The sequence below is a fragment of the Dipodomys ordii genome, unplaced genomic scaffold (assembly GCF_000151885.1).
Source record: "Dipodomys ordii isolate 6190 unplaced genomic scaffold, Dord_2.0 Scaffold25, whole genome shotgun sequence".
Classification (NCBI taxonomy): Eukaryota; Metazoa; Chordata; class Mammalia; order Rodentia; family Heteromyidae; genus Dipodomys; species Dipodomys ordii.
The window spans coordinates 10,883,697-10,899,876 of NW_012267241.1; the positions used below are offsets into that span (position 1 = coordinate 10,883,697).

The following is a 16,180-nucleotide window of genomic DNA, read 5'->3' on the forward strand; positions in this document are numbered from 1 at the left end:
TTACAATTACATGGGCAAGGTAATGAGTACATTTCTTATCAAGCATTGTTGCCTCCTCCTTTGTTTCCCCTTCCCATCCCTTCCCATCTCCCACCCCAGCCCCCCAGCCAAAGTTGTAAAGTTCGTTTTCGACATAAGGACTTGTACATCTCATTGTTGCAATGGGTCACCTGTATGCATATTTAAATGATTTGTTTTTTCCCTTTTCCTCCACAAATTATGTTTTTAATTCAGAAAAACTATCATTACCTTTATTACACATATCTTTTTAATTATTATTTTTATTATTAAATAATTGTTCAGTGAGTTTATTATGCTATGTCAGGTTGTGAGAATAATGCGTTTTGAACAATGTCACCCCTTCCATCATTCTGTCCCATTTTCTCCCTCCCATCCCTCCTCTCAAATTATGTAGTTCAATGATTACATTTTAGCTTAAAATTTAGGTTAATTTTTGAGACACTATGTTACTGTTTTATAACAAGTCTTAGAATTGATTTATGTTTTTCCACTGTCTTATTTCTGTTCTGTTTGACTGTCAGCTGCAATTCTAGCTGGGTTTCCATAGTTACTTCTGTATGTTTGCTTAAAATATTCACTTTTGTTTATTTGAAATGCTAATGTACACATAGCATTGGTCTTTTTGCCATGTAACAAATTACTGCAAACATAGCAGCTTAAAACAACGTCCACTTATTGGCTCACAAGTCTGTAGATCAGAAGTTCCTGCAAGGCTACCTGGGCTCATCTCCTCAGTGTCTCTCAGGGCACTGGCACAATAATTTACATTGGAACTTATTGCTCTCTACTCATATGGCTCAGATTGTCGGTGGCATTTTTTCAGTTGTCCACCGAAGGTTCCCATTACCTTGCTGATTCTCACCTGGGGACATTCTCTGTGACTAGAGGCTGTTTGCATTCTTCCTCCTATATTCTCTTCAGTCTTCAAGTCTGACAATAGAGAATATCTCTTGGCATCAAATTCCTCTTTTCTTTTCAAGCTTCTGATTCTAGCCAGTCCCTCTTACTGGTTTACTCAAGTAAGACCAATGCATGCTGAATTATTTTCTTTTATTCAATTGTATCATATAGCAACTTAATAACAGGGATACATAGGTCATATTCAAAATCTTTATGCAGGCAACATATTGGAAGGTAGAGTCTTCTGGATGTATCTTAAACTTTTGCTTACCACAATAGGGACATAGTAATTACCAGTGAGTTCTAATTAAGTGAGAAAAATTTAGCAAAAATGAAATTTAGAAAAGATTGCTTTATAAAGTATTGTTTTAATACAATTCTTTATGTATTTGGAAGCCTCATAAATACTTACAAACTGGTGGGAAACAATTTATTTTGGTTTTAATTTGACATTGTATTGCTAACAAGTCAAATTTAAGCAATTAATGGAAGAAGACAGTTAAGTGGAGAGTCAATCCTGGAATCTATTTTTTGTTTAAATAAGGAGCTCTACTTCTGCATATATTAGTTGAAGATTAAGATTCTTCTCTAGTTTGCTTCTTATTGCTCTCCTATTTTCATTTTCAGCAGGAAGGATCTTATTCCAGCTGTGGCCTTACTGATTTCTTCCCATTAGATAGGACTACAAATTGAATTGCCTCTTAAGGTAATATATTTTGCCAACTTAACCTTGTTAGACAGTTACCTGTTTCCGATCTTGCCTGGGAATACCTATCTGGGAAAGCATACACATCTGTATCCCAATCCTATTATTGCCAGAAAGCCAGGAAAGCTTATCAGACTTGATCTTGTCATCCAGCAAGACAAGAATCCAGGCAAGATGCAAAAGTAGTGAAAATGATAGGTATTTTATTGGAAAAAATATGGTAGAGAAAGAATATACATGGCATAATGCCCAGGATGACTGCACTTAGTTCAATGCCAGCCATCCTTAGGATACAGACATGAGCATTAGGATTAAGTAGAGAAAAAATGGGTCGGGGGGAAGGGGAGAAGACACGCAAGGGACAAAGATATGGTTAGCTGAAGAGTCCAGGTAACAGGTGTAGCCTGGTTAGTTATCACCTCAGTTTTGGTTCTCCTGGGTTATGAAGAAGTTGCCACTGTCAGCACTTGAGGGGAGGAATCTAGTACCCATGAGATAACTTCTCCCGCTCCAGCGTTCAGCCTTATTATTACTGGTCCTATCCATAATTGGGGGTGATCTAGCCTGCAAAGCTCTGTCTGCTATTCCTTGGATGTAGTTTTAGTCATTTGTTGTAAAGATATTGTGGGTCATTCCTGTTTTTCTGGGAACTCAAGTGACTGCAAAATGACTGGAGGGAATGTTTTAGAACAGTTACAAACATGAAATAGAGGCGGAGATGGCAAGCTGGCCTGTTTTTAGTTAATTCATGGTAATAAAACCAGTATAAATCTCTGATACTATAAATCCCTGAGAGAGAGACAGAGGCAGACACAGAGAGACAGAGACAGAGACAGAGACTCAGAGAGACAGAGAAAGAGACAGAGAGAGAACAACACCATTAGCCTTTGGGATTTGAGTATTTATTGAAATTGCCTGTTAGGTATTTCTATCAAGTCCAATCTACTGGGCTAAGGTCACCTGTAAATCTGGAAGTTTCATTAAAATATTTTATCCTAGAAATCTGTGATTTGATTTTTCCACTTTAAGTTCCTTTTGCATATCTTCATCTCTCATGGCTATTGTCATCTTAATCATCTTTGATTTATGATGAAGTGATTATATTCATGTAACAACACAATTGGTGAGAATATTTTGAAGTGTAACTATGTCTTGAAAGCCTGTTTTAGGTGACAATAGATAGTTTTAAGGAAACAAAGCTTAAGTAATGTACTTCATGCAAGATAGTAATTTGTGAAATGGATCAATGCTTCAAGAAAATTTGCTTTTATTAGAAATCGACAGTCAGACAAATGTCTTGAGTCATCACTTTCCTAACATCCACCCGCAAACAGAATGATAAAAAGAGTTTTCCTTTCCTAACTGTATTAAGGTTTTTTAATAAAGTCACTCTCGGACAATGCCATATAATTCTAGTCATTTGTCCCAAAGGGCAAGAAGTCACCTTCTTGAGAAGAAGTGATGAGGAGGGAGACTAAGCAAGACTTTTATCTTTGGAAACCCCCCGAAGAGGGCAGAAACGAAGGCCAAGAGTCCTGGCAAAATTTGTCAGCAATGTCTCACCCACATTCCTGTTGTAGGAAAAGAAATGGACTCATCCCCACCCTCCACTATGTTAGGAAGAGAACAAAGGTTAGCAGAGTAGCAGGGTCCAGCACAGGGAGAGTGAGGCGCAATGCAGTATGGTGCCATGCCATGGTATGTCATGCGGTGTGGTGCGCGGAAGAAGATGCCTAAGAACGATGCGCCTGAGCCGCAGGGAAGCTGCGCAGGTGGCTGGCACACTCCGCCCACTGCCCACCCCCACTGCCAGTGTAGTCACCTGGACACCGGTAACGGACTGCAGGCTTCGCGCCTTGAATGCAGGGAAATACAGGGAAGAGAGGAGCTGGGCTGGTGAGTTGGGAGCTGTAGGTGACGCCCTCTCCTCTGGCCAGTATTGTGGGCCCACCCACCATTCACTAGCATCATTAGGATACTGTGGTACCTGAGCTACTCCAGTGGCCAGAGCTATCATCTCACTGTCCTGGCCAGAGGGGAGGTGGAGGAAGAGAACATCTCTCTGGGAGTCTGAGAACCATCTCTAAGGCTGGGAAAGAAGGCAGTCTCCCTCTATTTGTGCACTTGCTGAGGTCACATTATTTGCAACTGCATCTCTATGGTCTAATTATGAAAATGATTATCTTGACTTCGGATTCACTTAGAAGGCCACCATGTGGTGGTTCATGTATTATGTTTCGAACTGTACTTAATTCCTTCCATTGTGATTTCAGTGCTAAATTTTCAAGTGTCCACTCAACTCAGATGTTGAACAGCTTCCTAAGTCATAGGTTGGGAATTTTTGTATTTATTTATTTGTCTAAACCACCACAACTGAAAGACCTCACGCTGCAGATGAGGAAAGCCATCCTCAGAACTGACTGGCCCAAAGTCAAACCCAGCAAGCCTCAGATCCAGGGCAAGGGGGTTTTCTGACTCCTAATTCAAGCCACTGTCTGTGCTTCTTGACATTCATCCACAGCTCCATAAATATGTAATTGACATGGTAGTTTCCCACTTCGACTTGCCTTGTATTATTAATGCTTCTGGCATACTGGGATTTGTCTTCAGTTCCTTTCTGGGTTGAGAGGAATTGTTTATTGGTATTGCTTTGACAATAGATTCTATATGCCACCAATTAGCTCTGAGTTAAACAAGTCAGAAGAAAAGGATGATGAACTGTAAGAAAGATTGAGCAATCCATAGAATTTTTAGCTTATATGTTTACATTGAATGATTTGGACATTTAGACTAAAGCGCATTACATCTATCTTAAATACATAATTCCTCTCATTATATTAGTGTATTTAAGACTGTTTTGATTTGTAATTATCTGTAAGTAGTTGTACAAAGGAGTTGTCATTTAACAAAGCAATCATGAATACAATATATCTTGATCAATGTCACTCCTTTCAACTTTCTTACCCATCCTTCCCTTACCTACTGCTTCCCTCACCTTTTTTAAAGATGGATTCTTTTTTAAAAATATTTTTACTGTAAAGATACTGTACAGAGGGGCTACAGTTAGATGAGTAAGGTAATGAGTACATTTCCTATCCAGCTTTGTTACCTCCTCCTTTGTTTTTCCCCTACCATCCCATCTCTCCCTACCTCAAGTCCTCTCTTCCTTCCCCCAAGGTTGTAAAGTTCATTTTCAACATAGTGTCTTGTATATCTCATTGTTACAATGACACAATGTGCATTCTTATTTTAATATTTTGTTATTTCCTTTCCCCTCCCCAATTAAAAAATGTATATACATGATGCATGGTACCAGAATCAAATACAGTGAAAACAGAGGTTATACCATGGGGGAAGAACATACAAAAGAAACAAAAATCACATAGTACATTTTAATTACATTAAAAATGAAAGAAAGATAAAAAAACCTCTTGTGTTCCTATCTGGGAGTTCATTTCAGTTAACATCATCTTATATGGTCATATGTACATAGCTTTTGACCCTTACTGCTTGTCCTAAACATTTACTAGTTATTGCAAATAAGGGAAACCATGGGACCTATGGGACCTATGTGTCTTTGGGTCTGGCATACTTCACATAATATAATTATTCCAAGTCTTTCCATTTGCTAACAAATGGGGGCCATGCCATTCTTTCTAATGGAGGCATAGAATTCATATATATAAATACATATATATTTACACACACACACACACACACATACACCACATTTTCTTGATACATTCATCTACTGAGGGGCATTTGGGTTGGTTCCATATGTTAGCTATGGTGAATCATGCTGTGATAATCATAGTTGTGCATAGCTTTAGTATGGCTTTGTTTGTTTTCATTTGGGTAAATGCCCAAAAGTGGGATTGCTGGCTCATAGGGCAGATGTATGTAAAGTTTTTGAGGAACCTCCATACTGCTTTCCAGAGTGGTTGAAGAAGTTTACACTCCCAACAATATTGCAATAGGGTTCCCTTTTGGCCACATACCTTACAGCATCTGTTGTTATTATATTTCTTGATTATAGCCATCCTAACTGGGGTAAGGTGGTATCACAATGTTGTTTTTGTTTGCATTTCTTTTATGGCTAGGAAAATTGAGCATTTCTTCATGTATCTATTGACCATTCCTATTTCCTCTTCAGAGAATTTTCTCTGTAAGTCTTTAGCCTACTTATTAATCAGTCAGTTGTTTCTTTGAGGATTTGTTGTTGGGGGATTTAATTTTTTTGAGTACATATGAGACCCTTGTCTATTGTATGGCTAGTGAAGATCTTCTCCCAATCCATGGGCTTTCTATTGATCTTCCTAGCTATGTCCTTTGCCAAGCAAAAGCTCTGAAGTTTCATGCAATCCCATTTGTCCAACATTTCTTTGATTTGTTGTGTTTCTGAGTCTTTAATAAGAAAATTTCTGCCAGTGCCAAGGAGCCTAGATTTTCTCCTATTTCCTTCCTGTAATGCTTTGAGGGGATCTACTTTGACTCCGATATCTTTAATCTATTTGGAGGTGATTCTGGTGCAGAGTGATATATAAGGATCTAGCTTTAGTTTTCTACAGGTGTTTAACCAGTTTTGCCAGCACCATTTACTGAAGAGGCTGTCTTTCTTCCATTCTAGTTTTAGCTCCCTTATTGAAGGTTAAGTGGCTATAGGTCTGTGGGTTCATTTCTGTGTCTTAAGTTCTATTCCATTGGTCCTTATGTCTGTTCTTGTATCAGTAACAAAGCTGTTTTGATTACTATGTCTTTGTCGTAGAGTTTGAAATTTGGCATTGATATTTCTCCAGCACTATTCTTTCTGCTAAGGATTGTTTTTGCTACTCATCACTTTTATAGTTCCATATGATTTTTTTGGGTTGCTTTAGCAGTATTGCTTTTAGCAGTATTGCCATTTTCATGATGGTAATCCTCCCAATCCAGGAGCATGGGAGGTTATTCCACATCCTTAGTTATGCTTTAATTTCCTTTTTCAGGTTTTTAAAGTTTTCATCATAGAGGTCCTTCACTTCTTTAGGTACATGAACTCCTAGGTATTTTATTTTTTGTGGGGCTATTACAAATGGAGTTGCTTTCCTAATTTCAGCCACACTTTTCTCATTGTTGGCATACAGAAAAGCCATTGATTTAGGGCGGTTAATTTTATATCCTGCTACTTTGCCAAAGTTTCAGATCAGCTTGAATACCTTGCAACTGCAGTCCCTGGGGTACTTTAAATACAAGATCATGTCATCTGCAAATAGGGAGAGTTTTATTTCATCTTTCCCTATTTGGATCCCCTCTATGTTTGCATCTTGTATTATTGCTCTAGTCAGGTATTCTAATACTAAATTGAAGAAAAGTAGAGAGAGTGGACATCTTTGTCTAATTCTTAAATTTAGAGAAAATGGCATTAGCTTTTCGCCATTAAGTATAATGCTGGCTATAGGTTTGTCATACACAGCCTTTATTATATTGAGGAATGTTCCATGGATTCCTAGTTTTTCTTGAGCTTTCATCATAAAAGGTTGTTGGATCTTGTTGAATGCTTTTTTGCATCTATTGAGATAATCTTATGGTTCTTATCCTTACTCTTGTTGATGTAATATATTAATTGATTTGCATATATTGAAACAGCTTTGCATCCCTGAAATGAATCCTGTTTGAACATGGTGTATGATGTTTTTGATGAGTTGTTGAAGTCCATTGGCCAAAATTTTGTTGAGGAGTTTTGCATCAATGTTAATCAAAGAAATAGGGCTATAGTTCTCTCTCTTTGATGAGTCCCTGCCTGGTTTTGGGATGAGGGTTATCATGGCTTCCTAGAAAGAGTTTGGTAGTGAACTTTGAATTTCAATTTTATTAAAGAGTTGGAGGAGTATTGGTGTGATTTCTGCTTTAAAGATCATATAGAATTTAGCTGTAAATCCATCCAGTCCTGGGCTTTTCTTTGGTGGGAAGGATCTTACTGCTGTCTGTATTGCGATGATAGATATGGTCCTGTTAACTTGGTTTAAATCATCTTGGTTTAGTTTTTGCCAGGTTGATCTATCCAACAGGCACAGTGTTTTGTTAAAGTCCGCAATAACTAATGTCTTTGGATCTACATGAGATTTGATGGAAAATGTGGGGGGGAGGGGTTGGATAAATTTGGGTGCTCCATTATTTGGTGAATAGATATTTACAATTGTTATATCTTCCTGAAGGACAGATCCCTTTATCTCTTTTCAGTAATTTTAATTTGAAGTCTATTTTACCTGATATCAGAATTGCAACTCCTGTGTGTTTCTGGCAGCAGTTTGCTTGGTAGATTTAATTCCATCCTTTCACTTTCAGAAGGTTTGTGGGTAAGGTGTGTCTCTTGAAGGCAACTAGACAATGGTTGTCACTTAATTGAAAAGTTAAGTCTATTAATATTAAGTCCATTAATATTGAGTCCATTATGATTGAGAGGTGTTTGGTAGTTCCTGCCATGTTATCCACCTTTTTGGGGGCTCTGTCCATTGGGTTCTTCCTATTATTCTTGGATTCTCTGTTTGGGGACTATTTCTTGGCCTTTATTGTGCTCTTGTTGGTTTTCTATGTGTAAGACATCTTTGAGTATTATCTTTTGTAGGGTTGGTTTGGTGGAGATACATTGTTTCAATTTTTCCTTGCTGTGGAAAGTTTTTATTTGACCTACTGTTATGAAGGAGAGTTTTGCTGGGTACAGAATTCTTGGTTGATAGTTGTTTGTCTTTAGGGAGTGGCATACATCATTCCAGGCTCTTCTTGCTTTCATTGTCTCTGCTGAGAAATATGAAGTTATTCTGATTGTTTTCCCTTTATAGGTGATTGATGTTTTCTCTTGACAGATTGTAGGATCCTTTCCTTGGTCTCAATTGATCCTGTGCAGATTACAATATGACGGTGGGATGTCCTGTTCTGGTCTCGTGTATTTGGGGTTCTAAAGGATTCTTGATCTGAATGGGCCTATCTTTTTATATGTTCAGGAAGTTCTCTGCTAGGATCCTGTTAAATAAATTTTCTAGACCTTTCACATCTGTCTTTAGGTGCTCTTCCATACCCATTAGCCTTAGATGAGGCCTTCTGATGGTGTCTTCTAAATATTGAATAGATCTCTCATATTTCTTGGATTTGTCTTGAATACTTGTCTGTTCTTTCTCTTTAATATCTAGGCTGTCTTCAATACCATAGATTCGATCTACTGCATGGTCTAACCTACTGTCAAGAATTTCTAATTTGTTTTTTATTTCCTTCCCTTCTAATTGGTCAGATATGATGGTTTCAAATTCTTTGTTGGAGCTTTGTTTTAGCCTTCTATGGACTTCTTCACCTCCTTAATTTTGTTTACAGTCTTCATTCTCAAATCCCTTAGTTAACTGGTTATGATTTCACTGGACTCCTGATCCTTTTGCAGGGCTTCAGTCAGCATTCCCTGTGTGGCCTCCATGGATTCCTCCAGTTTTCTGTTTGTGGACTCCCTTAATACCTCCATTAATCTTAGTTTATTCTCATCCCACTCACAAAATTCCTCAATTAATCTTTGATTAGTCTCCTCACAATTGTGAAATTCCTTTCTTAATCTTTGGTTAGCCTCATCACATTCACACATTTCCCTATCATGCTCACACAGACTTTGCAGACTTTCAATCTTCATTTAACATGGTTACCAGTAGTGTTTGTAGAGCATTTTTTGGAACTCTCCTCTGAATTATTCATTAACTATTCTGTTGCCTGATTATCATGAGTGGGAGTTGAGATACTAAGACTTGCCATTTTTCTTGTGTTTCTCCAGCTTGTTCTGCCCATTTTGGTATGAAAGCAAAACTAATTCTCCGCTAGAACACTATTTTAAGGCAAGCATCAACCAGAGCCCTGTAGTTGCACGGAGTGTTTGATGCAGTCAAAATGAGTATAGATACAATCTAATTCAACAGATACAATCTAGTTCAACAACAAACAACTATGTATCGATGGACTAAGAAAATGAAAATATGAGGCAGCAGACCAGAAATTAATAGGTTTAGGGAGCATTGTGAGGAGAAAATAAGATTAGAGGAATGTGGGGAAGGAAAGGGAGAGAGGGAATATAACCAAAGCCTAAATTCAGAGAGAGGAAAAGGATGGAAGAAAAGGAGAAGAGAGACTTAAAAAAAAAATCTTTGTTAGTATCAAAGATACAGTTCTTCTCTCGTGGTGGGGGAGGGGCTACATTTCCACCACTGCTCCAAAAGAAGGAGTGAGGATGTCTTGTGTGGCACTTAAGCCTTTCCCTTGGTTTCTGGGCTGTCCACTGTCTGAGACTGTCTGTGGTAAGCAGGATGAAGGTTTCTGCTCCTTGTCAGCACTTGAATGAGTAGAATCCACTCACACACCATCTCTGGCACCTTTGTCCAGGGCTCTCTCTATTGATATGGTGGCCACAGCAGCAGCCACCACTGCTGTCATAGCAGACACTAGAAAGTGCTCAAATCTATCTCCTTAACCAAGCTGGTTGATTTTTTCCTCTCTGTCCAAACTCTCTGTACTATGATGGCACACTTGGTGTGACTCTCTAGCCTTGGACTTTTCACTGGAACACTAAAACTGGTTTCTACATGTGAGCTTGTTTAGCCCCCAGCTTCTCCTCTGCCATCTTCCTCCAGACTCTCTACATTCGATTCCTGACTGCAATTCTCCCTGATGTCATTCACCTACCCCTTTATCCTTGATCCCACCCTAACACTTTATAGAGTATCTGCTTCCTGGTGTTTTATTTTGCTGAATTCTGACTTTGCTTTTCTAAAGAATTACATGTTCTCCTTTGGATCTACAGTATTTCAGTTAGTATATTTACATACACTTGCATATCAACCAGTGTATTGACTTTTTTCATGGCCTATATCTGCCTAGTGTCCAGAACTGTTGAAATCATGAGTTGAATTTTTATCCCTGGGTGGAGCTTTGTTATGTTGTTAGCCTCCAGTGCTCATATCCACAATCCAGACTCCCTGTCCTCCTTCCCTCCCTCCCTTTCTTCCTCCTTTTACTCCTTCCCTCCCTTCTCCCTTCACTCCCTTCCTTCCTTCTTTCATTCCCTTCCTTCCTTCCTTCCTTCCTTCCTTCCTTCCTTCCTTCCTTCCTTCCTTTTTTCCTTCCTTCTTTCCTTCCTCTCTCTCACAAACGCACATGTGTTTGTGTGTTTCAGTCCTATTTTGCTCAAGGCTAGGGCTCTACCTCAGTTCTACTACCAAATTTTGGTGGATAATTAAACATAAGAATTTCTAATTTGTTTAAAATTGTACCAGAGTTTAAATGTAGGGCCTGACTTGCTTCATTTGCTAGCAAGATAGCTCTCAACAACTTAGACATGCCTTCAGCCACACAGTACAGTCTTCTCTCTGCTGCTGCTACCTAAAATTCAACAATTTAACAATATCAGACTTAAATAACTGGTTCCTACATCCTCTGAGGCTTTCATCTTCCATTCTCCATGGCAGCAAATTTGCTCTGCATATACTCTTTCTCTGTGAATATGGGTTCCATCCTCACATTGGCTTCCATCAAGGTAAAACTATGAGTTCCAAGAGCCGAGACGCACCAGTTGTCAAACTTGCACCTCAATTACTTCACCTACTTTTCCTCAAAGAATTCACATTGTGGATTTTGTTGGACTAATCAAGCTGTCCAATTAGGTAGACAGAGTGGGAAGACAATTTATAAAATGAATCCAACATTCTTGTTAAGGAAAATATTTGAGTAAAAAGTAAACACAGTATTGGACAGTGCTTTCTACCATTTGAACCACACATCTAACCCCAATTTTTTGTTTTTGTTTTTTATGGGGATGGGGTGAATGAAGTCATGCAGATTTTTCTGCTCCTGCTGTCTTTGAACTGAGACCCTCAGCATCCTGAATAGCTATGATTACAAATGAGCTTTTGGAGTCTGGCCCCAAACTCCCCTTTGTTTTGTATTTAATAGCTGCTGCATTTTGTTTTTATACCTTCTCCACCTATCACCATTACTTCCAGTTAATTTTGATAAGTTTATTTAAAAAGTTCAAAAATTCTGTTCAAGAAATATTTTTGAATACCGAATATTTTCCAGATAGTATGAATTCATAGAGAAATAAAACACACAATATCTATATTATGTATTCTGCAGCATTAAAAACGCTGATAATTTGGAATTTTTTTGCCTAAAATGTTAATAGATAGAGGAGATGTTTGAGGGGTTGATTGGGAAAAACACTTTCTCTTCTCAGCTAGTCTCTTAAGTAACAAATAAGAGTGGTTTATGATGATGGAATTTCAACTCTATGGTGATGATGAATTTTGATTGTTTTATGACTTTTGTAATATGTATTATCTCCTCTTCTTCTCATGCTCTTACATCAGCTTGATATCTCAGTTACTTTCAGATTTACTGGTTTCTATTAATTCTGTAATACAATGTCATGAACACTCCCCATTATTGCCCTCTGGTTCTAGAAAATTCCATCAAACTGTGTCAATAATTGTAACAAGCTCTTTGTGGTGTGAGAGAAAATTTTGCATCAGGATGACTGCATTTATACAGGGATAATTTAATCAGTTAGTAAATATCATGCCATGAGATCATGTATAAAATGATATCAGTAGGCTTCAAATATGTAGTGTAAAATGCATTTTTGCCACTAATTTGAACATTTCCATAGAAAATGACCATAACAAGCTCTTGACATAATTTCCTTGTAATAAATTCCCAATGTTATTTATTACTTTTGATTTTCTTATTCTCCAGATGGATAGAAAATTTACACTCTCTTTGTCTGTTATTTCATTAAGCACAGATCTTTAACTGGGTACTATTATTTATTTATTTTAGTTATAACTTGGCTTATTTTGTAACAAACAAAAACCGTTTATGTTAGCTGATGATTTAAAGGCAATAGGAAATTAGAAAAAAGCTTAATTTTCTTGTTTTATTTAATATTTCTCACATGGATTGATTTTGATTTCTACATTGGATACCAGCAATTCAAAATATTTAGTACTCAAAATGCATACTTCTAGAAAAAGTCCATAATAAATGTTCTTGGCATTGACATTTTTTTTCTAAATCACAGTAATTACAAAGGATCTACACATTTATATTTTAAAATATTTCAGTATTAGAGCCATTACTGACAGCATTACATTTTCTCCTGTGGCATAATGATCCCCTCTATTATGATTTGTTTTTATAAAATGGATAGAAAACTAACTCTTCTTACCAAACAATAAATCACTGCAGTTGAATTATTTGCTCATCGTGGAGTTGGAAGCTATTTAGGTGTACATTACTGTTCAGAATGAGTCATGTAATAGAAAAACCTCAGTATTTTATTAAATTTTCTCAACTAAACAGCTTTAAGCTGTAGTTAGAGGGAAGTAAAGTTTCATTGTCAAATTTCATCCTATTCTTCTTTATTGTCTGATTGGTTTTAGTTTCATATTTTAGATGACTCACTGGGCTGGCAAGGAACCCAAGAGGAGAAATTCTGAGTGACAAGTAGGTGGAGGTGGGGTAGCTCGGTGTCACCTGTTTTTAATTTCCTGCTCTAGGACCTCAAGGAAGGAAAAACACTGACCTGCGTCTGAGGTCATATTTAAGGAAGAGTTAGTCTTTCTATTTTTATTAAATTTTAATTTCAGAACTCATATGAATTAGAAATATTTCTTATTTAGCAACATATGGTTTTTATTAATTCAGTAGTCTGCATTTTGAGAAAGATTATTAGGGAATCTTGGTGCATAAAAATCTGATATACTCTAGAGATTCCCTGCCAATGTGTGGATATCATTTCACAAAAATTAGCCCTAGGAAATAATTCAGAAGTAACATCAGCGAGGAAAAACTCAGTATTTCTCCAAGGATATCCAATCTTTAAACCCTACATGGTTTATAAAGAGGACTAGCAGAATGAAATGTGATGCCTTGGAAGAATAAACAGATCTTAGTTGAGTGAAAGGAATGACACTGATCAAGATGCAATGTACTTATAAACTGAAATGTTGAATTGAAACCCTTTTGTACAACTACTTAAAGATGAGCTTTAGACATTGAAATTCATGTTAAACAAGAGGAGAGTTTGTTAGTTAAATATAGCATCAGAATGGCTGACAGCATCAACCAAAAATTGGCTTTCTTGTGAAGTCAATTATTAAACTCTGTGAAGAACATATTTTGTGTACCTTAAATTCATATTAATAAATGTAACTGAGTTGTCAACGTTTAGGTTCTTAAAATGGATAAGAGATTTGACAAATTCAAGGCAGCTGCTTTTTGATGTCTTTAGGAAAAGTAACTAAGTAGACAAAGGCATGCAGTGTTTCAAAGCATGTTCTTCAGTTTCTTTTACTAAGCATTATATACAATCCAAAGATTCAATTAACATGGAGATAATGAATCTTTATTGTGAGACTTGGTACTTTTTTAGACATGTTACCAATGTATTTCTCAATGAATATTTGTTTCTGTGCTATGGAGGGGCTTAAAGAGCATAAACTCAGAAGGTATGCAGATCTAGTATTGTACTGAGGTGTGTGTGTGTGTGTGTGTGTGTGTGTGTGTGTGTGTGCATGAGACAGACAGAGACAGAGACAGAGACAGAGCTCATTAAGGATGAATACTAAATTTTGAATAGGAGAAATACATTGAAATAATTTTATAGTTTTCTTAAAGGATTTTGATGAGAGATGTTTGAAATCCGGAGTATAATTCCTGGCTCTTAGCCTAAAAACTGCCTTGTGTTTTTCTCCGAGCCCACTAAATTCTATTTCTGTGGTTGGTTCTCATTAGTTCAGGAAGAAATTGACTCCCAACCAGTCCTAGTATTACTTCTATCCATTCTACTCAATCCAACCAACTTCTTTTTGTCATTTTTCTGGAGTTTTCACTTCTGCCATCTCTGTGGTACCCTCCTGAAGTATGTCATCTCTCTTTCACTGGGAATAGCAGACTTTTCATGGCTTGTGGCTTGTGGGATTACTCTACCAGCCTGGTGCTCCCCAAGTGTGTGGCAGTTGCTGGGAGTCCTTATGCCCCTGAGGCTTCCCATGTGCACCTAGCGCTCCTCTCAGGTCCGATCTTCTTTGGCGCTGCTACTGACTCTGGGCTCCCAAGCCTCTCCTGCCGTCCTGCCTTCTTCTCCAGAATGCCCCTGAATTTTTAAAAAATAAATCAGATTTCCAGACCACGACTGCTTTTCTCCACACCCAAACCCTTGAGACAAATCATTTCAAAGTCTTAGTTTGTTATGAAATTAAAAATGGCAGTGTGTGATTTGAGGGGCCATATGGAGAGAGCAGCTGTAAATTAATATTTTAATATATTTATTTCATAGAATATTTTAACAAGCAGGCTTCTGTTGGCATTGGGGAGGGTTTAACTTGATTACTTGGGAACCTAACTATTCTTCATTATAGAACAGCTTCCTAAGTCACTGGCAATAACAAGATCAGTAGAAAATACATTATTAGATTGTGAATTGGTGTAAGTTGGCTTAAATAATACCATTGACAGTATTTGAATACAACAAAAACTGTGATGCAGATATGCAAATGGCCACATGTGAAATAATGCCATTTCACCTTGTTTCTGTGAAAAATCATGTTAAGTTGATCATTATGTTCATAGTTGAATGTCTGTAGCTCAGACATTTCAAATAAAAATGTACTGATTTATTATTTTTTATTAGATTTCAACAGAGAAAATTTATCAAAATCTAGGAGGCTTGTATTCCACACTGTACTATTCTTATCTGTAAAAATGTAATCTCTTGTATTTACTTATGTGGAGTTGTTCTTTTGGTTTGGAGAATAACATATAATCATTTGAGCTATTTCCAATACCATTGTGCTTGTTCATCTTTAAGCAATTACGTTTTTTAAACCACTGACCGATACTTTTGATCAGTTAATCATTAACACTGAAGCACTCCTTTAGAACAGATTAGATTGTGTGCTGTGTAGAAATTTGAAAAAAAATCACAGTGGTTTAGCAAAATAAAAGTCACTTTTTGGATGATGATACAGAAAGACAGATGAGGCAGTTTTTCTGTGATGGACTTTTAAGCAGTGGTCCAGGGACACTGAGTCTGAATGATACCTCTACCATCTAGTGCACCTGGCTTCCAATGTTCCATGAAAAGCTGAAGAGCTGTTAGTAAACAGAATGGTATTGAGATTAAGAGTCACTCCAAATACCAGTGGCCAGAGGTCCATGTATGCAACTTAAAACTGTCTTCAAGAACAACTGTCAAATCCAGTTTTCCCAAGTGGTCAAGAAAAGAAAAATACATAGTGAACAGGCAGTGTTGTCTTGCTCAAATATAATATAAAATAGTAGACATATAAAAGAATACTTAATCAGAAATGCTCCAGTGTATGGTTCATATTATATTTTCTGCTAGATAACCAGTATACATTGATGAAAATGATATTGAAGAATATATGGGTTTTATTTGGCTTAGCTATAGAAACTGAGTTTTGTTTATTTTGTTCAAGCAAGACATTTGGCATTTTAAATCATTTTGGCATATAATTTCCTGTAGGTATAGAT

The 16,180-nt window shown here is 37.1% G+C and overlaps 1 protein-coding gene across 1 annotated transcript in view; it reads left to right on the forward strand.

Moving 5' to 3' along the window:
• The first annotated feature begins 3,369 nt into the window (after positions 1-3,369).
• Ccdc178 (coiled-coil domain containing 178) overlaps positions 3,370-16,180 on the forward strand; it is a 302,072-nt gene continuing 289,261 nt past the window's right edge. Inside the window, exon 1 of the mRNA XM_013014802.1 lies at positions 3,370-3,523. Within this exon, the coding sequence (XP_012870256.1) occupies positions 3,370-3,523 (154 nt within the window). The remainder of the gene's footprint in view (positions 3,524-16,180) is intronic.